Below are 26,244 nucleotides of genomic sequence, written 5' to 3'. Positions count from 1 at the left end.
TTGCTTAGCTAGTGCCTGCACACAGGTGCAGCCAGACCATTCTAATGATGATGTTGTTCAGCAAGTGAGAAGTACCCTCTCCTGAGAGTGGTTACCTGCATCAAAATTTTATTAATATTTGTTTGGTTATGCCAGGTGTTACAAAAGGAAATTAGGTGGGAAGAATCCTTTAACAGTGATTAAGGACCAGAGTTACTTTTACGGAATACAAAGACTATGAGTTCACTATCTGTGAGTGCCGGAAGTGCTCAGTCTAATCAATTAATTTAGAACATAACTTGTGTCCTTAAGGTGTTAATTGAGAATGTTGACTTAAATTGTTAATATTGCTTATATATATATCTTCAGGCCCAAAACTAAGTATAAACTTACCTCTTAGGCAGTTATGAAACCCTAAATACACTTATATCAAACAGTAACAAATATAAAAATTTTTGAAGTTCAAATTTGCAGTATTGATGTGAATGATAGTGTTTTGTTGATTCTAAACCAGTGCTTCTCATATTTTAATGTGCATGTGATTCACCTGTGGGTCTTGTTGAAATGAGGATTTTGATGTAGTAAGTCTTGGGTGGGACCTAAGATTTTGCATTTCTAACGATGTGATACTAATGCTGCTTATCTTGGAATTATTCTTTTGAGTAGCAGGATCTAAATCACTATTTTATTGTGAAAGTATTGCCTCCTATAATGGACTTCTTTTGAGTTCAGCATGCATATACTAGTAAGAACTCAATTTTTCTAATCTTTTTCAGTATGAACTAATGATTTTCACCTTTGTTTTATAGCACCTTCTCTTGGCTAAAATGTTTAATTTACATATTAAGTCTGCTTCTGCTCTTTTTCGTCAATGTGAAACAACTTAGTGGAGGTTTGTAAACAAAAGCTTTGGTTGATATTCTATGACAGTGAACTGTGATAAAGTGTCTATCCATATGATTCATGGAATGTTCATCTTAAATCTTTATTATCATATTAAAATTAAAACAAATTAAACAGATAAAAGTTACTGGGGAGAATTTTCAGTCTTCTGAAATTACCCACAACCCTGCGTTTCCCCCTCCTAACCCATCTCACCTGCCCCCTTTGAGGGTACTCGTTCTGGTTTGACAAAGCTGCCCTGAACTGATTTTATAGTTAAACACATTGGAATCCATAAAAATGTGTGAACTTAGATTATATATATTTGGAGGTCTACAAGATGACGCTTATACTTGCTTTTGTATTCTTACCGATTCAACTATGAGGTATTTAGAAAGTGGAGAATTAGGCTGAATTTTGTGGAAGGTAATAAGATACATTCTGTTTGCTTGCATTGTACAATGAAGTATGGTTTCACATGCCTTTTAAAGACGTCAAGACCCAGTTCATAAGGAAGTTTTAAGCTCAGAGGGCTTTTTTTTTTTTTTAAAGACATGATTGGGTACCTCTGAATTTATTAATGGGTTGTGGTGCTTAAGATAGAACTCCATTGAGGGAGTGGGGAGTGAGAACTGTTGGGTTCTGTGGTGCAAATGGTGAGAGCTAGTGAGGAGCAATGACTGCTGGGCTTTTCCCTCTTTCGTCTTGTTTTTCCTGTTTGTATATGTAACTGTTGTCAAGGAGTGCTGGGTAAGAAGAGATGGAGGTTGGAGGAAAAGAGATGCCAAAAGGCATCTTATGGAGAAGGCAGGACTAGATTTCCCTGTTTCCTTTATTGCTACTGGCACTGCTGGGATAGAGTTAGGAGTAAAGAATGGGATTCCTCCTTATGTTTTTCCTCTTGTTTGTTCTTATTGAGCCTGTTTCAGGGGAGGAGCGGAAACCAAAGTAAAGTGCAAAGAGTTAGATATCACCATGTCTTCCCTCAGTACTTATAGATTACGAACAATTTTTTTGGTCAAGTTGGTGGGGAGAGAAGAAGGACTGGTGTGGTTTCTACTTCTGTAGGCCCTGGTATCCATTAGGAACAGAAGGAAATATGTGAGTGCTTCAGTTATTATTGTATCATAACAGGTCATCCCAAACTTAGTTCTTTAAAACAACAAAAATCTTCGTCTCTCTTGGTTCTGAGGGTTGACTGAGCTCAGATTGGTCTTGCTTGGAGGTCTCCATGTGGTTGCAGGTAAATGATGACTGTGATGGAGTCATCTTAAAGGCTATCTCACTTGCACATCACTCACTTCTGGTGGTTGATAGTCGCTGTTGGTTGGCACGTCAGCTGGAACACCTATCCTTGGCCTCTCTATGTGGCCTGGACATCCTCATTAGCTTGGCAGTGAATGTCTCAAGAGCCCGGAAGTACAAGGCCTGGGCTTAGAAACTGTAACATCATTTCTGCCATATTCTGTTGAGTAAACAGTCACACAGTCTCATATTAAAGGGGAGGGGCATAGACCCCCACCTCTCAGTGTCAGAGAAATTTTGAGCCAGGATGTAAGACCTCCTCAGAGGGTAAAAATAAAGAGACATTGGAGAAGAGGGGTTGGTAGGAGAGAATCCTAGGAAGCTTGGAGATTTTGAATTGTGGAATAATTTGGGAAAGGGTTGGATTTCCTATGTTCTTGTAGAACTTAAATCAGACAACTTTTTAGTGGAAAATGTCTGTCATTAATAAATAAAATTTGCCAGTTTGGAGTTGAGAGGAGATTTGCAAACAGGTTAATTTTTCTTTTACTTCTTTACAATGAACTTTTTTTTTGGTTATATTATGTGTATTTAAAAGGCTTTAGTGTATTGATCTCAAAGTGAAGTGTCTCATTTTTTATTTTTATGCATGATTTTTGATTATTCCAAAAAGCCAAGCACCAAAGTTGATCACATGCCTTTTACATACAATTAATAAAGAAATACCATGTTTTTAAAAGATTCCTTCACAGTAATGTCATTTTAGTTACATATTACATTGTGTTAATAGAAATTAAGGTGTTATAAAAATATATGTTGATTCTTATTTTCATAACTTATAAAAATGGGTAAAATGACTTAGGTATATGTAATTTTAACCTTAACTGTTTTCAGTAAACTGATAAATCCATTCTGTAACTTCTCATCCGTTTTTATAGTATCCCTAGAAATTTAAATTCTCTTCTTTGAGGTGTAATTGACATAAAATACACAAAGTTAAAGTGTGGCGTTAATAAACTTTGATAAATTATACAGTTGTGCTTCTTTCACCACAATCATGATACTGAATATTTCCATTAACCCAAAAAGTTCCCTCATGACCCTTTGTAGGCAGTCCTTTCTGGCCAAAAATCACTGTAGCTTTTGTGTTTTGTGTGTGTGGGGGGGTCACTGTAGTTTTCACTTTTCTAAAAATTCCTATAACTAGAATCATAGAGAATGTAGCCTTTATTGGCTGGCTGGGTGTCACGTGAAATAATCTCTTGAGATTCATCCATGTTGGTGTGTGTAACATTCTTTACTTTTATCATTGAGTAGTATCCTTTTGTGTGGGTAGATGACAATTTGTTTATGAATTATCTGGTAGTTGGATATTTAGGGTTTTTTTCCCAGCTTCTTGTGATTATGAATAAAGCTGCTGTGAACATTTGAGTACAAGTCTTTGTGTGGACATATGTTTTCGTTTCTCTTAGGTAAATACCTGGGAGTGGGATTGCTGGGTCATATGGTAAGTGTGTATGTTTAACTTGAAGAAACTGCCAAACTGTCTTTTCCAAAGTGGCTGTGCCAGTTTTGCATTCTCTCTTGAGGTGTGTTCCAGTTGCTCCACATCCTCTCTCAACACTTAATATTATCAGCCCTTCATTTTAGTCATTCTGGTGGCTGTGTAGTGGCATCTCATTGTGATTTTGTTTACATTTCCTTATTAGCTAGTGTTACTGACCATCTTGTCATGTGTTTATTTCCCATCATTATATCTCATTTGGTTAAGTGTTGAAATCATTTGCCCATTTAAAAATTGTGTTCTTTAATGTTGGGTCATAGGAATTTTTTTATATATTATAGACAAATCTTTCATCAGATATATGTATTGCAAACATTTTTTTTTCTCAGTTTGAGGTTTGCCTTCTCCTTTAAACAGTGTTCAGTTTTGTTAATTAAACTTTTAAGATTATTATAGATTCACACGCAGTTGTAAGAATTAATACAGAGGGATTCCTGTGTCTTTTATTTGGTTTCCTCTAATGATAACATCTTGTAAAACTGTACAGTATCACAACTTGGATATTGACACTGATATAGTTCACTGATCATATTCAGATTTTCCCAGTTTCACTTGCACTAGCACACGTGTATGTTTGTGTTTAGTGTTATACAGTATTATCACATGTGCAGATTTGTATATTCACTACCACAGTCAAAATACAGACCATCACTGCAAGGATCTCTCATGTTGTTCATTTGTAACCATAATCATCTCCTTTCTGTGCACCTCCTCTCACTAAACCCTAGTAACCATGAATCTTTTCTGTACTTATATGAATTTTTGAAAATAAAAAATTTTATAAGTGGAATCATATATGTATATAACCTCTGGGAATTGGCTTCTTTCCAGTCAGTCTGATTTTCTTGCGATCCGTCCAAGTTGTTGCATGTATCAATAGTTCATTCCATTTTATTGCTGAATAGTATTCCATGGAATGGGGATGAACCACAGTTTATTTAACCATTCACCCATTGTGAAGGACATGTGGGTTGTTTCCAGTTTTTGGCTGTTGCAAATGAAGCTGCTACAAGCATTTGTCTACAAGTTTCTGCATGAGATAAATTTTTTGTTACCCTGGGATAAATGTGTATGAGTGCAATTGCTGGGTTATATGGTAAGTACATTTTTAGTTTTCCAGGAAAATGATAGACTGTTTTCCAGAGTGGCTGTACCAGCTTACATTTTCACTAGCAATGTGTGCGTGATCCAGGTCCTCTTCATCTTCAGCAAACACTGGTTATTACCACTGTTGTTTGGGGAGAGGACATTCTGATGGTGTAGTGATATCCCATTGTGATTTTAATTTGCATTTTCCAAATGGCTATTGATGTGGAACATCCTTTATTTGCCATCTGTAAATACTCTTTAGTGAAATGTCTTTTCATGCCTTTTGTCCATTTTCTAATTGGATTGTTTGGGTTTTTACTGATGTGTTTTGAGAGTTCTTTACATAGTCTAGATACTAGGTTTTTTTTCAGATATGTAGTTTGCAGATATTTTCTTCCACTTTGTGGCTTGTTTTTTTAAATTCCCTTCATATGGTCTTTTGCACAGCAAATATTCTAAATTTTGATGAAGTCTAGTTTTTTTTGGGGGGTGGGTTGTACTTTTAATTTCAAATCATAACTCCTTGCTTAGTGCAAAGAACTAATAAGTGGGTTCAACAAGGTTGCAGTATACCAGATAAACATAAAAAAATTCAGTCACATTTTGTATATTAGAAATGAGTATGTAGAAACAGAAATTAAAAATACCACTTCAGATTACTTTAAAAATTAAATACGAATTTTGTGAAAATCGCAAAACACTGATGAAAGAAATCAAAGAAGATCTAAATAAATGGAGAAATATGGTGTTCATGGATTGGAAAACTCAACATAATAAAGATGTTGGTTTTCTTTAAATTCACATACAGTTAATGCAGTTACTATTAAAATTACAGCAAGACGGACTTCCCTGGTTGCGCAGTGGTTAAGAATCCACCTGCCAATGCAGGGGACATGGGTTCGAGCCCTGGTCCGGGAAGTTCCCACATGCCGTGGAGCAGCTAAGCCTGTGTGCCACAGCTGCTGAGCCCGTGTGCTGCAACTACTGAAGCCCACGCACCTAGAGCCCGTGCTCTGAAGCAAGAGAAGCCACGGCAATGAGAAGCCCATGGACCACAATGAAGAGTGGCCCCCACTCACCACAACTAGAGAAAGCCCGTGCACAGCAACAAAGACCCAACACAGCCAAAAATTAAAAAAAAATAATATTAAAAAAATTACAGCAAGATTCTTTTTGTAAATTCACACAAGAATATTCCAAATTTTATTTGAAAAGTTTGAAGGAATTAATAATAGATAAAACAATTCTGAAAAAGAAGAATAAAAGCAATCACTCTGATTTCAAGACTTTTTGTGTAGCTACCTTAATCATGACAGTTTATTAGTGTCAGAGGGAAAGACATAAATCAATAGAGCAGAATAGAGGACTTAGAAATAGCCCCATACAAGTATAGCCAAGTGGATTTTGACAAAGGTGCAAAAGCAATTTTATGTATATAGGATGGATAGTTGAAATGTTGCTGGAGCAGTTGGATAACCATAGGCAAAAGATCAAAATACAAAACATTAAAATACCCAACTTTTGGAATATAACATAGTTAAAAATCTTCAGGACCTATGAGTTGGTGCAGAGTTCTTTTTCATGACACCAAAAGCATAAAGAAAAAGCTTGATAAATGGTACCTCATGAAAATTCAAAATTTTTGCTCTGGTTAAAAAACCCTGTTAAGTGGATGAAAAGACAAGCTACAACTTGGAAGAAAGTATATGTAAACCACATAGCTGACTGATGACTCATAAAGGGCATATAAAGAGTTCTCAAAACTCAACATTAAAAGAAAATCAATCCAATTAGAAAAGGGTAAAAGATATGAAGACACATTTCACGGAATGTATATGTATGGCAAAGTAGACCAAAAAATGTTTAACTTCACTAGCCTTTAAGGAAATGCAAAGGAAGACCTTGATAGCACCACACATCTATTAGAACAGCTTAAAGGAAAAGTAGCCATAATGCTAAATACCGGCTGGTTGTGGAAAAATACTAAATACTGGATGTGGAAAAAATACACATCTCCATTCATTGTTGTTGTGAATATTAAATGGTGAAGCCACTTTAGAAAGTAGTTTGGCTGTTTCTTAAAAAAACTACATATGCAATATTTTTAATAGCTTCATTTAAAAAAAATTAATTTTTATTTCTGGCTGCATTGGGTCTTTGTTGCTGTGCATGGGCTTTCTCTAGCTGCGGCAAGCAGGGGCTACTGTTTGTTGCGGTGCATCGGCTTCTCACTGCGGTGGCTTCTCTTGCTGCGGAGCCACGGGCTCTAGGCGTGTGGGCTTCAGTAGTTGTGATGTGAGGGCTCTAGAGCACAGGCTCAGTAGTTGTGGCGCACGGGCTTAGTTGCTCCGTGGCATGTGGGATCTTTTCGGAGCAGGGATCAAACCCATGTCCCCTGCACTGGCAGGCAGATTTTTAACAACTGCGCCACCAAGGAAGTCCCAATAGCTTCACTGTTTAAAGGCCATTAAGTTATAACATTTTTTCTGTCCTGATGATGGAGGAATGTGGCCTGTGAAAACACTGAGTTGAATACCATAGAAAATTGCCTTTTATTTCTGGAAGTCTGCAGTAAGTTTAGAATAAAGGATTGGGGCTGGAAGGGCAAATATTAGTAAGAATACTGTAGCTTTGATAAAGGAAAAATGATCTGCAGAAAGATGTACCTACATAAAAATACTCTTACACATTCCTTAAAGGTTTTAAAGCTTTCATTATCAGCATGACTGGATTGTAGATTTGGCTCTTGGTTTACTGAAATCTTTAAGCTGTAGTATGTAATGGGTAGGTAGAAAAGTAGGGCTGAAATGTAGGTAGAGTATAAAAGTCTCAAGTTAAATAACTGATGTTATGTGTCACTTTCATGAACTTTTGTAATATGGTTGACATTTTAGGACATTCTCTTGAATCAGGGGTAGGAAGTTCAGTACACATTGAAAGAACACTTTAGAAACCATGGTAGGTAAGACTGTTAAGCATGTTGTTATATCATTGATATATTTTGTAGCTGTGTCAAATAATTTTCAGAAACTTGATTACTGTATTTCCCATTTTCTAGGAAGTCAGTACAATCTTGGTGTCAGATTTGGGCTTGAGTTCCTGGTATGTAACTTTCTAGCTGGATGCCTTTTATAAAGTATCATCATCTTTAAGCTTAATTTAATAGAGTTGTTTTGAGGATTAAATGACATACAGTATGTCTAATAATTGGTCAGCACAATTCCTGATAAACAGTAAGCACTCAGAAGCTGTTAATTTCTATTACTAGCCGGAAGAGCTTTTCAAACTCAGCAGCATACAGATGTAGTCCAATGTTTTGTTATTCTGGAGATGTTTGTTAATGAATACTGTGGCAGTATAGCAAATCACAGACTATTTTTATGAGGTGAATAGAGTCAGATGAGGACTGGCAAGTTTTTGGAGGTGAGGTGCCAAGCATCGATCATTAACTACCTTCCCTTGTCACCCTGTCTCGGAATCTGCTGTAGTGTGGAATATTGGCAGAGCTGCCTTTGGAGATGGTACTGGTTGATCTCATGCTGCTGGGCCGGATGGTTGATGCTGGGCCAGACTAAGGTTTCTGTTACCTGATGAGACCTGAGAATTATCCTTGATTCTTCCCTCCCCCTTTCTATATACAACCAGTTGGTCATTTGTGTTGCTGATTGATCTCCTTAGTATTTATCTGATTCATATATCTTCATCTTGCCTGCCACTGCTGCAAGTCAGATGTGTGTTTGTCATCCCAACTAGCTAGAAAAGCTTCCTACCTTTTCCTGCTGCTTGACTAGTTGGGATTCTGCCCTATCATTTATACCAGAGGTAGCTTTCTGAAATGCAAATTTGATTATGCCAGCAGGGTTACTGTCTTTGACTTCGGAATCAGAACTTCCTGGGTTCAAATCCCATCTCTGCCTTGTGTGATCCTGGACAAGTTCTCTGTGCCTCAGTTTCTTCATTTATAAAGAAAGAAAAACCATTCAAATCTGACCTGGAAAGATTGCTAAAAATACGCTGCCTAGCTCCGACCCCCAGTTTCTGGTTCCCTAGCTTGAGTGGGCTCAAGAAATCAGTAACCTACAAAAAGCTTCTCAGTTGATTCAGATACCTTTTAATGAGTCCTCCTGAGGCACCATACATGTATTACCTTTAGGTTTTTGTGCTCATTGTGTCTGATATATGCACTCTCTTTGCCTGGTTAACTCCTTTTTCTCCTTCAGTAACTTGGGTCTAGGTTTCTCCTCTGCTAGGAAGTGTCTGACTTTCTCATTCTGGATTTGGTGCTTTGGGAAGTCACCACCAGTACAGTGGTTCAGTGTTCTATGATCCCCCTTAAATACACTGTCTAAAATGTAGGACAAAAGGGAACACATTTCAATTCTGGTCACCTGTAAAAGCATTAAATTCCTTTAATTCATGGCATTTAGCATTTTGCAATTTCTGGTTTTTTACTCGTTTGCTCTCTCTCTCTCTCTGTCTCTTCTGTGAAGCTCCTTGAGGATAAATTCTGTGTCCTCCGTGTCTTGTTACATAATCTTTATGTTTATCATATTAGGAATTATCTTTATTGAAGTGAAGCATCTTCACAACAAGGCATCCACCAGTGGAGGCTCTGTTGCATGAGGTCTTTGTTTTCTGATTGTATCATTTATTTGAATTCATACACCTTTTCTACTTGTACATCTCAGACTGACCTTCTTTGTTTTCTGTAGGTTTTAACTGGAACTTAGTTTGGTTTATTACTCCAAGTAATATTGGTAGATGGAGGACATTGTGGGATGGAACCAGAAATGAAACCAGGAATGTAAAAGATTGTGACCAGGTTTGGTTCTGGATTTTGGGGTATTTTATTTACTGAATCATTCCTAATTTATTTAGATTTGGATGTGTGGTGATGTTTTGCTGAAAGCATTCAAACTTTGTGCATCTTGTTTTCCCTTTGGTAAAATGAGAGACTAGATGAAAGTCCCTTTCAGCTCTAAAATTTTTGCTATTGCAAGTAAAAATGCAAAGGTTTCCAAAGATTTAGGTGTTATTGATAATCAAATAATAAGAATCTTTTTCTCTTTTAACTTTTCTTCATTTTATAAATAATTCCATTCAGACACTCAACAAAAAAAACTTTGGTATCAACAAAAGTGAATTTCCTTTTCTTTTCCTTTCTTTCTTCTTTTTTCTTTTTTAGGGTTACTTGAATACAAGCATGAATTTCCTTTTCTTGATTACCTAGATTTTCTTCCTGGAGCTGTTCATTATAACTCTTTCTGGGTTTGAGTGTAACTCAAACTTTATTGAAGCAGATACAGAGAGGCTTATGAGTAGTTATAACTCAAGTGTTGTCATGAAAGAACTTGCCAAGTGATTTTTCTCAGTGGGCTGCTAATGCATGAAAAAGGCTAAAGTGAAAAAAAAAATTCTCTGTAAGTGAATGTGACAGATTATTTTGCTCTGGAGTAACATTTAGGTCTTCTGTGTTTTCATTTAAGTGCCAAGGATGACATTGATCTCGATGCCTTGGCTGCAGAAATAGAAGGAGCTGGTGCTGCTAAGGAACAGGAACCTCAAAAGGCAAAGGGGAAAAAGAAAAAGGAGAAAAAAAAGCAAGATTTTGAGTAAGTATATTTTAAATATATTTGATTTTTATTAGCTTTCGTACTAGATTTACTTATTAAACTAATACAGTACCTCAAAATATATTTTAATCCATTTCTAGTGAAGACGATATCCTGAAAGAACTGGAAGAATTGTCTTGGGAAGCTCAAGGCATCAAAGCTGACAGAGAAACTGCTACAGCAAAGGTGAAATACAGATTGTTGTTACCTGTTTATGCTTCTTCGTAGCTCCAGTTTTAGGGACTGCTTTTGGAAACCTTTGAGCAACATATATGTGTTAGTTAAAAGTTTCCATAAAATTTGATGCCAAAGGGGGAAAACAGTTTTTAGGGAATCAATAATGCATTTTAAAACCTTTCACAAATATAAAGATGCTTTATTTGGGAATCTAAAGGTATTTTGTGATATGTTGTCTATTTATAAAATTGGTGCATTTGGAAATATAACATTTCCCAACTCTACCCGCAGTTTTCTGTATTATTGATACTTCTTTCCATCCTTTGAAATTGGATAAGCCTCAGAGTAATGAGAGAGGGATGGATATTTTTTCTTTCAATTTTCCCCTTAGGCTTTTTATGCCATTTGAAGAAGGTAATAAATGTGGACTGGTGATTAGTGTTTGCTTCAGAGTGCCTGGATTCTGAAATTTACAGTGATTATGAGATGTACCTGAGGCCTAGGCTAGCTTCTGGTACTTGCTTGAGTTTTATATTCTTGTAAAAACAACTTTATTTTTAAATTATTTCGATAATTTTTCCATGTGTACTTAACGAAGTACATGACTTTGAGGAGTTTCAATTAATAAAAAAAATAAAGTATAACTCTGTTAATATTTCTAACAATGGAAATTTTTTAGCCAACAGAAAATAATGAAGATGAATTCACCTCAAAACAAGATAAAAAAAAGAAAGGACAGAAAGGCAAAAAACAAAGTTTTGAAGATAATGATAGTGAAGAATTGGAAGATAAAGATTCAAAATCAAAAAAGACTGCAAAACCCAAAATGGAAATGTACTCTGGGAGTGATGATGATGATGATTTTAGTAAACTCTCCAAAAAAGCTAAAGGGAAAGCTCAAAAATCGAATAAGAAGCAGGATGGGTCAGAAGAGGATGAGGATAACAGTAAAAGAATTAAAGATTGTATGAGAGTACATTCTTCTGGTGAAAGTGGTGATGAATCAGATGAAGTTTTGCAGTCCAGGAAAGGACAGAAAAAGAATCAGAAAAATAAGCCAGGTCCTAATGTAGAGAGTGGGAATGAAGATGACGACTCCTCCTTCAAAATTAAGACAATGGCTCAAAAGAAGGCAGAAAAGAAAGAGCGTGAGAGAAAAAAGCGGGATGAAGAAAAGGCAAAACTGCGGAAGCTGAAAGAAAAAGAAGAGCTAGAATCTGGTAAAAAGGATCAGAGTAAACCAAAAGAATCTCAAAGGAAATCTGAAGAGGAAGCTGTAAAATCCAAAGTGACTCTTGATTCTGGAGCACCTCCTGCCTCTGAAGAGAAAGGAGAGGCTCCCACAGCTGCAGAAGGTTGGTAATAATATCGAGGAAAGGGCAAAAGGCTTGGATTCATAATCAGCCTAAGTTTTGATTATTATGCCCCAAAGTCATTTTGTTGTTTGTCCTTGCTTATAAAGGTACTAAATTGTAAGAAACTTAAAATTAGGTCTAAGTACTCCTTTAATTGATTTTCACTGTTAAACATTTATGTATGTAGTATAAAATATCTTTCAAATGATTTGTGCACACACTAGGATTTTTACGGAATTTCACCGTGGAAAACAGTTTTTTGCTGCTCATGAAGGCTGGAAGTTGCCTAATGAAAAATTTACTCTTCCTTTTGATGCCTCAGTGTGAGATAATATCTGAATTCTTTCCTGTTTTTAAAAACCTAATTTGGTCTATGAAATGGAAAAGTAACATGCCGAAATTAGTTAACATCTTTTAAGCAATACTGAGGCACTTTTTTGTACCAGAACCAATTAGCAAAAAAGAAGCTTTCTAGTTAAATTTCCCCCTTATTCAGAATGGAAACAAAGATCAAATGACTTATATAATTTTTCTTTAGACTAGAAAACTTTTAATGGGAAAATTGACATAGCTTTTTAACCACTCAAATTTTTACTGTCTGGACATGTTTGAGGAGAACCATCAAGAAAGTAGCTTCATAATCTTTAATTCTTTAGCATAATGCTATAGAGTTCTTGGAATATATTTATAGTTTTGTATTTTATTCTTCTAATGTCTGTCCCCTTAAGGTAGGCATCATTCTTATCATCCCCATCTTACAGAAGCAAAACTAGCTACAGAATTTATGAATTCAGACACCATGGATTTAGAAGATACGTTAGGTACTGTATATCTTCTCCCTGATGACAGGATCCTCACATCTTCTTGAATCCCTCAGGACAACTCAGAGTAGCACCAGCATTGTAGGCTTCTAAGGAGGCCAACTGGGTTGTTTGGAGCTCTTCTGGTTACTCAAGTGCTCAGGGGGCCTAGATATCCAAAGCCCTTAGCCTGCTGCTGGCATCAGCCCTGGCCCATTATGGTTCCTGCACTCTGGGGTTTGCTTACCATTGCCGTAGGAAACAACTTTTAAAAATATTCTTTGCCTCTCTTCTTTTTTGGTAGATGACAATGAAGGAGACAAAAAGAAAAAAGATAAGAAGAAAAAGAAAGGAGAAAAGGAAGAAAAAGAGAAAGAGAAGAAAAAAGGACCTAGCAAAGCCACAGTTAAGGCTATGCAGGAAGCTCTGGCTAAGCTTAAAGAAGAGGAGGAAAGACAGAAGAGAGAAGAGGAAGAACGGATAAAACGCCTTGAAGAATTGGAAGCCAAGCGTAAAGAAGAGGTATGTCATTGTGAAGCTGCTGACTTTGACTTGGTATTTTACTTAAATCCGCTTCTCGTAAAATATCTCTAGCTTTCTAATTCTAAAAATTTCTTAGTTGTATGGTATTTCAGTTACATTATTGTTCAGATATAAATAATAAGATGAAGGGGTAGAGAAAATCCTACCTTATTTCCTCAGGTACAGACAGGAGTTGCTTGTGCATCATTGCCAACACATAGTCGACTCTCATGTGATACTAATTAATACTCATTATGTACAACATTTAAAGTACTTTCATTTGGAAGCTCCTAACATAATACTTTGCATGTATCTCAAGAGCTTTGTTAGAAATTTGGGTTGTTTATGTTTAAATTTTGTAATTCATTAAGCTAATACAGTTTTTGTCTGATGCATATTCTTTTATAGGAAAGATTGGAACAAGAAAAAAGAGAGAGGAAAAAGCAAAAAGAAAAGGAAAGAAAAGAACGCTTGAAAAAAGAAGGGAAACTTTTAACTAAATCCCAGAGAGAAGCCAGAGCCAGAGCCGAAGCTACCCTTAAACTTCTACAAGCTCAGGGTAGGTGGTGTTCTTAATTAACTGAATGCTCTAGAAACTTCTCTCATGCAGTTATATCTCTATAATGGTCAAAAGGAGAATTGAATCAGAAGGAGAATTCTATGAAAATGCTGTGAAAAAGTCCAATAATAATATAAGGAATAGGTGAGATAATTTCATTATTTAGGGAGATGACATCTATACTGTGGTAAAAATTTGTGTGTAAATGATAGTATGTCTGTAAATGAAAATACAAAATAGTAAAATGAGTCCCCGTGTAGACATCACTCAGTTTCAACAATTATCACCATTTACCATTCTTGTTTTGTCCCCCCTCCACCCACTTTTTTCCCCTGGAGTATTTGAAAGTGAATTCCAGATGCCATTATGGGTTTACTCACATTTTACTTTAGTGTGTATACCTAACAGATAAGGACATTTTACTTTTTAATATAAGTGTAGTATGTATTATTATATTAAACAAAGTTCCTTGATATCTTGATGTTGTCCCTGTCTAGTTTTTTCCACTTATCTCCAAAATGTCTTTTATAATTGATTTGTTCAAATCAGGATCCAGATTAAATTCATGTGTTGTATTTGGTTGATAATGTCTGTCTCTCATTGATACCAGTACCACCCCTATTTTTGGCATGGATTTATTTGTTGAAGATACTGGATGTTTTCCTAGAATTTCTCCTATCCTGGATTTGTCTATTTGCATTCTCCTGGTGTTGGCTAACTTATTTCTCTATACCTTGTAATTTTTTAGATCTAGCAGTTTGGCTACTTCTTAATGGTGCTTTACCACCTAAAGTGCCTCATGTGAGGAGGCACGTGATCTGCTTGCCTTCTGGTGATGTCAAGATTGATCAGTGAGTTTAGCTATTGGCAGCCTTGTCCATTAGAAAAGTTCTTCATTGACTTTTCATCTAATAATTTTAATTCCAATTGGTGATCATTGCCTATATCCAGTACTTTGTTAGGAATTAAAGAATTGTGATAGTCTGTCATTCTTTCTGCATTTATTAGCTAGAATCTTTCTCTAAAGAAAAGCTTTCCCTGAAATACAGTTCATGCAGGAAAACCAGAGTATATGCTTAATTCTTTCCCTTTCTTTACTAATTTGTAAAATAATAAGTTGATGTCCCCTTAACCTCCAAAGGTGACCAGTGGAGGTTTAGTATTAAATTTAGAATTTAATTTTGCTTTGGATGTATATCATTTTATCTTAATGGAGTTTTATATAATTGATATGTTTTCATCTCCTAAAGTCATTTATGGTTTTGTTTTGTTTTGGTTTGGTTTTTTTTTGCGGTACACGGGCCTCTCACTGCCGCGGTCTCTCCCGCCGCAGAGCACAGGCTCTGGACGCGCAGGCCCAGCGGCCATAGCTCACGGGCCCAGCCGCTCCGCGGCACGCGGGATCCTCCCAGACCGGGGCATGAACCCACGAACCCTGCATCAGCAGGCGGACTCCCAACCACTGCGCCACCAGGGAAGCCCCATTTATGTTTTTGATACTCAAATTATACCATCTTTGGCTAGCAGGAAGTCATTCAGGTTGGTCCCTGTGACTTTTTCACTTGACTACTGTATTCTTGGACCTCTTCCTTGCTTTCTAACACCACGAGATATCCCAGGCTCATCTTGCACATTTTCTCCTCTAGACCTTGAAATCAACTGTTTACCCAGGGAACCTTGGTTCCTTTTAGTTTAGAGACCATAATCTGAGCATTTAATCATTTATGTTTTTGACAGGTAAGATGATTTAAAATAGTGTCTTTGCTCCTTTGAGAAGAATATTTTGGGACCTCTCTTAATGTCCTGTCCTTACGTTCCACAGATTTTTATATTATAGTAATTTTCGTGCTTATGCTATAATTAAAGTAAGAGCTACCATGTATTATGTATTTAGTATATACCTGATGTTACCTTTGACATTATTTCCTCATAAATATCTTCATTCCCATCATATAGATGAAAAAATGGAGACTCAGAAAACTTTAACAGCTTGTCCAAGGACCTAGAACTGAGATTTAATTGATCTGTGTGACCAGCTCTTTGTTATGCATTATATGGTCAGCTGGGAGCAGTAAATGTAGAGAAACACAGTACTTAGATTTCAGAAAGTCTTATTCTCAGTTGGGGATATAGCTTTTTAAAAAACAAAAGTAAAGAACAAATTCGAGTACAACTAGCACCCAAATATCAGATTTGACTTGTGGCTATCTGACAGGCTAGAAGCACTCATGGAGAAATTGGGATAGGACCACGTAGGGAGTAATTTGCCAATCTCAGAAATGCTGTTTTATGGAGTAGCTTGACTTGTATTTACAAGTTTAGATGAAAATCATTTAAAATTGTGAACTTGGCATCAATCTTTAGGACAGGCTTGGAAGAGATGGTCTCTCAGGTAGCATCTCTGGCCCTAGTCTCTCTTCTTATTCTTCATAGTGTTGCTCAGTTTTTGCCCTCTTATGGGTTCCCTATTGTCTGTTAATAAAAGTGTCCAAACTTCTTAACCTGACATTAACGGCCCTCCACAAGTGCATTCATTGAAAAGATACTACATGCTACGTCTCACCATATCTTTAAAAGCTGCCTTGTTAGGTAAATATTATTTACCACATTCATTACCTAGAATAATATAAAACTTATTAATTGAGCTCAAAATGTGTTCTTAGTGTATCTGCAGATATTTTCGGATAATTACGCTGAATTGTGTAGCAGGTTACCTTTTTAGTCTGTTCCATAGCCTTTAGCCTGTAACTACTAAGCATATAGCAAGTACACATTCCCCTAAAAGACACAAACAACCAACATGCAAAGAAATACATAACCTGGGTAGTCCTGTACCTGTTTAAAAAATATACTCCTATATCTACTGACATTTTATCTAAGTTAAAAAAAAATTTCCAACAAAGAAAACTCCAGGCCTCTATGATTTCACTTGGGAATTCTAACAAATATTTAGGGAAGAAATATTGCTAGTTATGAACATTATCTTCCAGAACTACCCAACTCATTTTATGAGGACAGCATGCCCTTATATCATAGTGAGACAAAGACATTACGAGAAAGGAAAACTGCAGACCAATATCCCTCATGAACAAAGATGCAGAATTTTTCCACAAAATATTAGCAGTTTGATTCCAGCAGTACAGTTGACCCTTGTACAATCTAGGGGTTAGGGGCAACTCTCCATGCAGGCACAAACCTGTGTATAATTTTCTAGTCGGCCCTCTGTATCCACGGTTCCACGTCCACATATTGAACCAGCAGTGGATCTTCTAGTACTATAATATAATACATATTTAGTGAAAAAAATCTGAGTATAAATATCTGTGTAGTTCAGACCTGTTATTCAAGGGTCAACTTTATAAATATTTATGTTTATGTGCGTATATTTATATTTAGGGTTAATCTATCATGACCAAGTGGGTTTTATCCTGGGAATGCAGGGTTGGTTCAGTATTTAAAAATAAATAAATAGTTCACCATATTAATAGACTAAAGAAGAAAATCTACATGATCATCTCAATAGATGGAGAAGAATCATTTGACAAAATTCACCATTCACGTATAATAAAAATTCACAAACTGAGAATAGAAGGGAACTTCCTTCCCTGATGTAAGACATTTACAAAAAACATACAACAATTTTCAGTTACTGGTGAATGACTGAATACTAATAAACACTAATATTGTGATTTAGGCAAGGATATCCACTCTCATCACAATCATTGCACATTGCACTGGAATGTCCTAACTCAGGCAATTGGGCAGAAAGAGAAATAAAGGCATGTAGACTGGAAGGAAGAAGTAAACCTGTCTATTCACAGATGACAGTTGTCTACATAGAAAATCCCATGGAATCTACCCCCCACAAAATCCTACAGCTAATAAGTGAGGTTAACAAGATTATAGATAAGACCAGTATGCAAATATCAACTGTATTTCTATATGCTTGCAATTAACAGTAAAAATTAAAAATGGTACCATTTACAGTACCCCCCCCATAAAAGTAATTGAAACACTTAGTATTTGTGGAATCTATATGCTGAAAACTATAAAACACTGACGAAAATAATCGAAGACCTGTGTAAATGGAGAGATGTTGCATTCATGGATTGGAAGATTTGATGTTGTTAAGATATCAGTTCTCCTAAACTGATTTGTAGATTCAGTGCAATCTCAGTCAAAATTGCAGCAGAATATTTTGTGGATATCTATAAGCTATTTCTAAAATGTGTATGAAAAGATAAAGGAGTTAGAATGGCCAAAGTATTTTTGAAAAAGAACAAACCTTGGAGGACTCACTATCTGATTTCAAGACTAACTGTAAAAACAGTAATCAGTACAGTGTGATACTGGCAAAAGGATAGACAAATAGATCAATAGAACAGATAGAGTCTACGTATGGTCAGGGTTTTTTTTTTCTGTCATAGGAAAAGACAATTCAGTAGGTAAAATATGATGTTTGCAACAAGTGATAGTGGAACAGTTAGACATTGTGTAAAAAAAAAAAAACCTCAAAACAAAAAAACTTAGTCCTAAATCTCAATCGTTATATAAAATTTAACTCAAAATGGATTGTAGATCTACATATAAAATATACAACTTAAAAACTTTTAGGGCTTCCCTGGTGGCGCAGTGGTTGAGAGTCCGCCTGCCGATGCAGGGGACACGGGTTCGTGCCCCGGTCCGGGAAGATCCCACGTGCCACGGAGCAGCTGGGCCCGTGAGCCGTGGCCGCTGAGCCTGTGCGTCCGGAGCCTGTGCTCCACAACGGGAGAGGCCACAACAGTGAGAGGCCCGTGTACCACAAAAAAAAAAAAAATTTTTAGAGGAAAACATAGGGGAAAATCTTTGTGAGTTTGTGTTAGGCAGGGAGTGCTTAGTTACAACTTCAAAAGCATAATCCATAAAAGGAAAAAATTATAAAATTGAAGTCCAGTTAAAAACTTTTGCTGTGCAAAAGACACCATTGAGAGAATTCAAAGAAAATACCTGAAAGTCATACGTGATAACTGTGTGTGTGTGTGTGCATAAAAATATATATAAAGATAACTCGAAACTCAACAATGAGAAAAACAATCCTATTTAAAAATGGGCAAAAGTTTGAAGAGACACTTCACCAAGAAACTATTCAGTATAAGCACACGGAAAGACTGCTCGACATCATTAGGAAATTCAAATTAAGACCACTGAGATATCACTACACATTTATTAGAATATGTAAATTTAAAAGAACCCAACATCTGTCTTTACCAAATGCTGGTAAGAGCAGTTGGAACTCTCATATATTACTGGTGGGAATGCAGAATTGTAAAGCCACTTTAGAAAACAGTTGACAGTTTCTTACAAATTTAAATACAGTTGACCCTTGAACAACACGGGTTTGAACTGTGTGGGTTTACTTAATAGGTGGATTTTTTTCCAATAATACTACAGTAACTACACAATTTGTGATTGGTTGAATCTGAGGATGCAGAACCATGAATATGGAGGAAACATGGATACGGAGGGCTGACTATAAGGTATATGCAGATTTTCAGCTGCGCGGAGAGTTGGCAGCCCTGACGCCCATGTTGTTCAAGAGTCAACTGTACATATTTATCTTAATGTCCCATCATTCCCACTCCACAGTATTTACCCCAGAGAAATGTTCACAGAAAAATCTGCATGCAAATGTTCCTAACAGCTTTATTCATAATTGTCAAAAACTAGAACTCAAGTGTCCTTCAGCTGTCTGTCGAATAAGGGAACTGTGGTACATCCATACAATGGAATGCTGTTCGGCAATAAAAAGAAATGAAGTACTGGTACATATAGTAACGAGGATGACTCAAATCCATTATGATGATAGCCAGACTGTAAAGTGTTATTTCTGTGACTTTCTGGAAAGAGCACATGTTTTGGGTTGGAGAACAGATCAGTAGCTGCCAGGGGCATAAGGATGTGAATAGGGTTTAACTTCCCAGAGCAGCACAGGGTGATGGAACTGTTCTGCATCTTCATTATGATGGTGGTTGCATAACTACATGCATTTGTCAAAAGTCATAGAACTGGACACCAAAAAAATGGAATTTAAACGTATATAAATTTTAAAATACCTTACATTACAAAAGAGGGTTTTCCATGAATGTTCCTTTATATTTTAGGGTATGCATCTCTGAGGTGAATAAAATGTTATCTTCTTAAGTAGTATTTCTTAGGTGACAAGCAAGTAGTATAAACCCTGAAATTTTCCATTTTTATCCCTCAGGTGTTGAAGTGCCATCAAAAGACTCTTTGCCAAAGAAGAGGCCAATTTATGAAGATAAAAAGAAGAAAAAAACACCACAGCAGCTGGAAAATAAAGGTTTGCATACAAAATAGCCTGTGATTTAGAAACAGTTTTGTTTGCCTTTTCGTAAGCACACATTGATAAGTCCAGTGGTTATTGGAGGTGTGTATATTAAAGAAATAGTCTCCCGATGATGAAAGCTGTATGAACATTCCTGGGGATAGAGACCAGTCTTGCTCTCTCCATTGCCATGGTTCCTAAGTCCTCATATGGATCCTGATTTTATTAATAAATGGTTTTTCAGAAAGTCATTTGTAAGATAGTTGCCTAGGCTTTAGAATACATTTTTTCTCAGAAGTCTTAAAAAGAAATCAGCAAATCAGAATTGCATACTGAAACTTACTTCCTGTACCTTGTTTCTTGTTATTATCATTCTCAACGTATTCAAATGACAGGTTAATGGAAAAGTACTTTTGTTTGAAGAATGTGGATCCTATGCTATGAATAACTGTTCTTAACTCTGAAAAGCACAACTATCATTCTTATGTTTTCTGTTCCCTTCTCAACCTTCTGTAATTTTACATTCTATTCTTGAGCAGAAAGAAAAACTAGTTTCCTCTTTAAAAAAACAACAACGCATAGCTGATGTTTAAATGTTTTCTAAACTTGCTAAAGAATTTAGGTTGTACTACTGGTTTTTATTCAGTACTTAATAGAGTATCCTAACAAATTATGCACTGAAAAGTATTGTTAACTTGGTTTCTGTTCCTTTTTTCAGTATGTGAACCAATGGAATTAAGTGCTGCTGTAGAAGTTGTGGAACAAGGAGTACCTGAAAAAGAAGAGACACCACCTCCTGTTGAACCAGGTCAGTAGTGTTGACTAATTAATTCCTGTTAAATATCACTGATGTGTCATAAGTTGTCTTGGTTATCGTTAGTTTGGGGAAACCAAATGTCTGGCAGGATGGCCTTCTTCATAGTTCTTTCTTTTCTCTAAATCATTTCATTTCCACTGTAAAAAGTGTAGAGGTGAGACTTGAATCACTTTTGTTCTTTACAATAGTGTTGGTAAAATGTTTTTTAGAGAGGATAGAGAGAGGTATTTGGATTTTTTCTGATGTTTTTATTTATGGGTCAGAATTCTTAAGCGGTACCAAGAAGAACTAAAGTTCTTTATTTAATCCTTCAGAAGCAAATTGGAAGCATTTTTAATTAGAACTTTTATTAAGAGTCCTAAAAATTGGCATTTTAAAATCTTTATAGAGGTCAGCTTCTGTTTACTAAATTAGTAAGAGGATTCAACTTACTCATTTTGTGTGTGTGTTTTGAGATTGGAGAAAATCTCTGGATTTTTTTTTTTTCTTTAAGATAAACATTGTTCTAATTCATGAGATAGCTGTTGCTAGGAGAGCCAGAGGCCGGCTAAATGTATGTTTTGTAAAATCAGGAGAATCTCCAGTGTTTAAAGACAGGAATGGGAGCAGCTTTAGAGAATGTTAAGACTGACCCACACTGGTGAAAGGTATTACTGATCCTATTTTTCTTCCCCTCCTATTCTCAATATAAAAAGGATCATTTTCCTGGGCACACCTCAGCTTAACAGGATGAGATTAGAGAAACTCACATTGATAGACTTAACAGCAGTTCCCTATTTTAGGTGATATTTGTAGCACTAGAAAGAATTGCTAATTTAGGAGGAGTTAGGGGTATGTGTTTCTGACTCATTTCCTCCTCAAGAAGGCGTGTCCAAACTTGTTGACAAATAGTAATTATGACAGGGAAACAAATACTACAGTGTCCCAATCTCATCTTCCTTTCATTTGAGAATAATTTTGCTTGATTAGATTTCAGTAAAAAGAATCATTTTTGTTAATGAGAGTTTAAAGTCTATAAATTCAAAATTATACCTTTCTGGCTATTTTTTGGGTTGTAAGCACAACGTACTGTTCTTATTTTCAACTGGAATAGAAGTGTAGATTTGTACCTCCAACTATGTAATTTAAGTTGTATTTATATGTATTTGTAGAGGTTAAAGCAAAATAAACAGTACATTCTTCTGTATAAAGTATAGGTTGAAGATCAAAAAGAAGATATATGTGAAATTTCTTTTATCCTCAAGAACTGAATGCCATCATTTACCCTTTTCAAGATCTAAAGGAACATTTCAATGAGTTGCTAATATTTTAATTACCTCAAATGTGAAATCTGCGTTAAGTTTAATATAGTGTATTCAAAACACGAGGAAATTGTGAAGCATTTAGTAATAGTAGAGGATTTAACATGGTAGGTATATTGAAAACTAGTTCCAAAGGTAATGAAATTGTGTACATACTTTTTGCATAACTAAAACATTTGTTTCTTTATGTCAGGATAGTTTTCTACGTAATTTTTTTTTTCTAAAAGCAATCTTATCTGTCTAGATATATTCTATGTCTTTAATGAAAATTTTATTTACAGAAGAGGAAGAAGAAACTGAGGATGCTGGATTGGATGATTGGGAAGCTATGGCTAGTGATGAGGAGAGAGAAACAGGTGAGTAGCTCGTAAGCACTCATTGATAAGTCCAGTGGTTATTGGAGGTGTGTATGTTAAAGAAATAGTCTCCCGATGATGAAAGCTGTATGAACATTCCTGGGGATAGAGACCAGTCTTGCTCTCTCCATTGCCATGGTTCCTAAGTCCTCATATGGATCCTGATTTTATTAATAAATGGTTTTTCAGAAAGTCATTTGTAAGATAGTTGCCTAGGCTTTAGAATACATTTTTTCTCAGAGTGATAATGTTACAAATGGGGATAAGTTATTAAAGCTAGCCTACCAAAAAAACCTCTTGAACTTAAAATATAATACAAAGATAATACAAACGAATTGTTTAGTTCCTAATCACTATGAATAAAAAGTGTTTTTGTCATTTCTTCCTGTCTCTTTTAGGGTTTAATTTGCTGGCTTTTTGCTAACTTTTTGAAATGAATATTTGGCTCTGTTTTTTCCGTCGTTTTTTAAAACTACAGATTTTTCTTTAAGCCTGGCTTTAGCCAAATTCTGTAAGGTCTGATACGTTGGTATATTAAATTTTCTATTTTGATATATTAACTTTTACCTGTGATTTGTTTAGAAGTATATATATATATATATATATATTTTTTTTTTTTTCTGTACGCGGGCCTCTCACTGTTGTGGCCTCTCGCGTTGCGGAGCACAGGCTCCGGACGCACAGGCTCAGCGGCCATGGCTCATGGGCCTAGCCGCTCCGTGGCATGTGGGATCTTCCCGGACCAGGGCACGAACCCGTGTCCCCTGCATCGGCAGGTGGACTCTCAACCACTGTGCCACCAGGGAAGCCCAGAAGTATATTTCTTAATTTATGAAAATGAGGACTTTACGTATCTTTGTTACTTCATTGTGATCAGAAAAATACATGGTTCTGTCCTTTGAAATACGTCGACTTAACCAACCATTTGTTGGGCTGTAAATTATTATGAATGTTTGGAAAGAGTTTATATTCTGCATTAGTTGGGTGACTTGTTACCTATATTTAGTTAAGTTTGCTGATCATTTTCACCTCTTATGTTCTGTTCTGAGTTTTTTTTCTGGTGTGCTTTTTCTCTCTCACTGAGAGTTGTGTGTTCAAATCTCCCATCGTGCTTGTAGATTGTCTGTTTCTCCATGAGTTATATTAATTTTTGCTTTATATATTTTGGTGCTATATTATTAGATGAATGTAATCTTATATCTTTCTGATGAAATAACTGTTTTATTGTTTTATTTCTAGTGATGTCTTTTGCCTTAAAGTCTACCTTATCTGATATTAATAGCTATGCCAGCTTTAATTTACATGATCTTCTTCTGTCTTTATTACACTTTCTATATCCTTAAACAGCATATAGTTGAGGTTTTAAATCCAGTTTGTCAATTTTTATATTTTACCTAGAGTACTTAGCCCATTACATCTAACATTTGATAGAGTTAATAAAGTATATTGATTATATATTTATCATCTTATTAAGTTCTTCTTAAGTTCTTCTTGTTCTGTTTCTTTTTCTCTCCTTTCTAACCATCTTTTGGATTATTTGAATTTTTTCTCCTTTCATGAGCTTGGAAGTTTCGTACTTTTCTGCTTACTTTTAGTGGTTACTCTAGAGAGTTTTCACGTGGATCTTTTTTTTTTCCCCTTTCTCTCCATCCTCTCACCCAGTATTCCTCCTCCCAGTCCTTATCTCCTCCTCTCACATCAGCCCCACTAGAAGATGAGGACTTGATTTCTCTGTTCCCTGCAATGCTTGTGGCAGTGCTTTGCACATTAGACACCTCAAACAAGGATCTGTGCAAGAATAAATGGATGGGTGGGCAACTGCTCTGTGTAATCCCCCCCCCCCCCCCCCCCCCCCCCCCCCCCCCCGCTTCCTGATAGATGCCTTTTAAATCCTCACAAAAGCTGAGAGGGGCTGAGGGGGTTAGGAAAGTTGTGAGAGGGTGGGCAGCTGTCCTTAAGTGGTGCAGCTGCATCTGGAGCCGCCTGGGCCTGATTCCAAAGCCTGCCTCATCCCCTCTCCCTCTACGGATTCCATAACAAGATGGCTCCTGCCCTCAAATCTGATGAGAGACAGAAACTAATGCAGAAATTTAAAAACTCTGCCTGGCAAATAACAGGCGCCAATAAACACGTTTCGTTGTTGAAGGAGCGAAGCCCTAACAGTGGTGTGCAGACATTTCTGTGGGGCCCAAAGGAGACACCTAAGTGTGTTGGATGAGGGGTGAGGAAGGGGCTGTAAAAGACTTCTAGAGGGGCACACTTGAGGGGGACCTTGAAAGGTAGGTCCTTGCCAGGGGTGCGGGAACAGCACGGAGGGATGAAAAGAAAGCAATCTGAGAAAATGGAAGACCTTTAAAAGCCACGATAGGGAATGGCTCCAGCCCGAGATCAGCAGACAGTGCTGGGGCCTGACAGGCTACAGAGCTGGCAGCAGGTTGGGGGACTACGCCGCACAACGGCTGCACCCTGCCTTCCCCCGCTCTGCCCAACCCGGACCAGTGCTCCTTGGCCCTCCGACTGGGCCTAACATGGATCTTTGAACTATCACTGTCTACTATTATCTTCTTTCCAGGCAATGTAATGACCAAAGAATACATAAACAACATTTAACCAATTCTCAATTTATATACCATTGTTCTCATTAATTTTAATTCTCTGTTTTAAACCCCATAATAGCTTTTTTTAAAAAGCAGTCAGTATATATTTAAGTTTACCCACATTCTTAGCTTTTGTTGTGCTTCATTTTTTTCCTGCACCTCTGACCTTTATTTGGGATCATTTCTTCCAGCCTGAAGAATACCTTTTAGAATTTCCTTCAGTATGCATCTGTTACTGAGACATTCCATTTTTGCTTTTCTGAAAATATCTTTATCTCATGTTCATTCTTGAAGGTGACAAACTGAATGAGGAATTCTTAGTCGTAATTTTATTAATACTTTGAAGATATTAGTCCCTTGTCTTAGCTTTTATTGTTTCTGTTTAAAAGTCAGGTTACCAGCCTAAATTTTTCATGTGTCTTTCGTTTTCATCAGTTTTATTATGATGTGGCTAGGTTTGTTTTGTTTTTATTTATTCTGCCTATATGTTTTTATTAGTTTTGCAGTGTTATGAGCCACTGTTTCTTCTCAGGGTTATTAGTTAAGCCTATGATAGACCTTCTTACTCTATCACTGTATCTTTTCCTCTTTTCTGTATTTTTTACCTATTGAGTCTCCGTGGTTCATTGTAGATTGTTTCTTTTGATCTGTGTTCTGGTTCATTAATTTTCTCCTCAATTGTTTGCAACTGTAGAAATAATTTGATGTCAAGGTTGGTGTTTTCTTCCCCCAGAGAGAATTTATATGTACATCTACCAGGAGTCTGAGTGAACTAGCAATATAGAGTCATCTTATTCCACATGTGGAATTTAGAGGATCTGGAGGTGATATGCCAATAATGGGGAGGCCCTGTTTACTTCTCGTTTATCCTTACTGCTACAGTACAGTTTTTCAGGATTTCACCCCACAATAAGGGTATTACCCAGTGTCCATCTCCCTCGCCCCATGGAAATCCTTGGTAGGCCTGAACTCCCAATGCCTGGACCCCTAAGCTTTGAGGGGCCACTAAGAGCTGCATAGCTTTTCAGCTGCCTCCTCCAGGATCCGCAAATGACCCCAGG

General features: G+C 36.5%; 1 protein-coding gene across 7 annotated transcripts in view; it reads left to right on the top strand.

Moving 5' to 3' along the window:
• The window catches only part of EIF5B (eukaryotic translation initiation factor 5B), a 69,344-nt gene that overhangs the window by 13,882 nt on the left and 29,218 nt on the right, over positions 1–26,244 (top strand). For 4 of the 7 annotated variants that reach the window (XM_019931165.3, XM_019931159.3, XM_019931158.3 and 1 more), the window contains 9 exons: positions 3,579–3,613; positions 10,246–10,371; positions 10,473–10,557; positions 11,228–11,903; positions 13,008–13,225; positions 13,634–13,784; positions 20,032–20,127; positions 20,831–20,920; positions 22,512–22,586. In XM_019931165.3, the coding sequence (XP_019786724.1) occupies positions 3,579–3,613; positions 10,246–10,371; positions 10,473–10,557; positions 11,228–11,903; positions 13,008–13,225; positions 13,634–13,784; positions 20,032–20,127; positions 20,831–20,920; positions 22,512–22,586 (1,552 nt within the window). Of the gene's footprint in view, positions 1–3,578; positions 3,614–7,817; positions 7,862–10,245; positions 10,372–10,472; positions 10,558–11,227; positions 11,904–13,007; positions 13,226–13,633; positions 13,785–20,031; positions 20,128–20,830; positions 20,921–22,511; positions 22,587–26,244 lie in introns of all 7 variants that reach the window. The other 3 variants (XM_019931161.3, XM_019931163.3, XM_019931162.3) reach the window with 2 other exon arrangements.

This window comes from Tursiops truncatus, chromosome 14 (genome assembly GCF_011762595.2).
Source record: "Tursiops truncatus isolate mTurTru1 chromosome 14, mTurTru1.mat.Y, whole genome shotgun sequence".
NCBI classification, from domain to species: Eukaryota; Metazoa; Chordata; class Mammalia; order Artiodactyla; family Delphinidae; genus Tursiops; species Tursiops truncatus.
The sequence above is the reverse complement of the archived record's forward strand: the minus strand, read 5'-3'. Positions and strand labels throughout refer to the sequence as shown.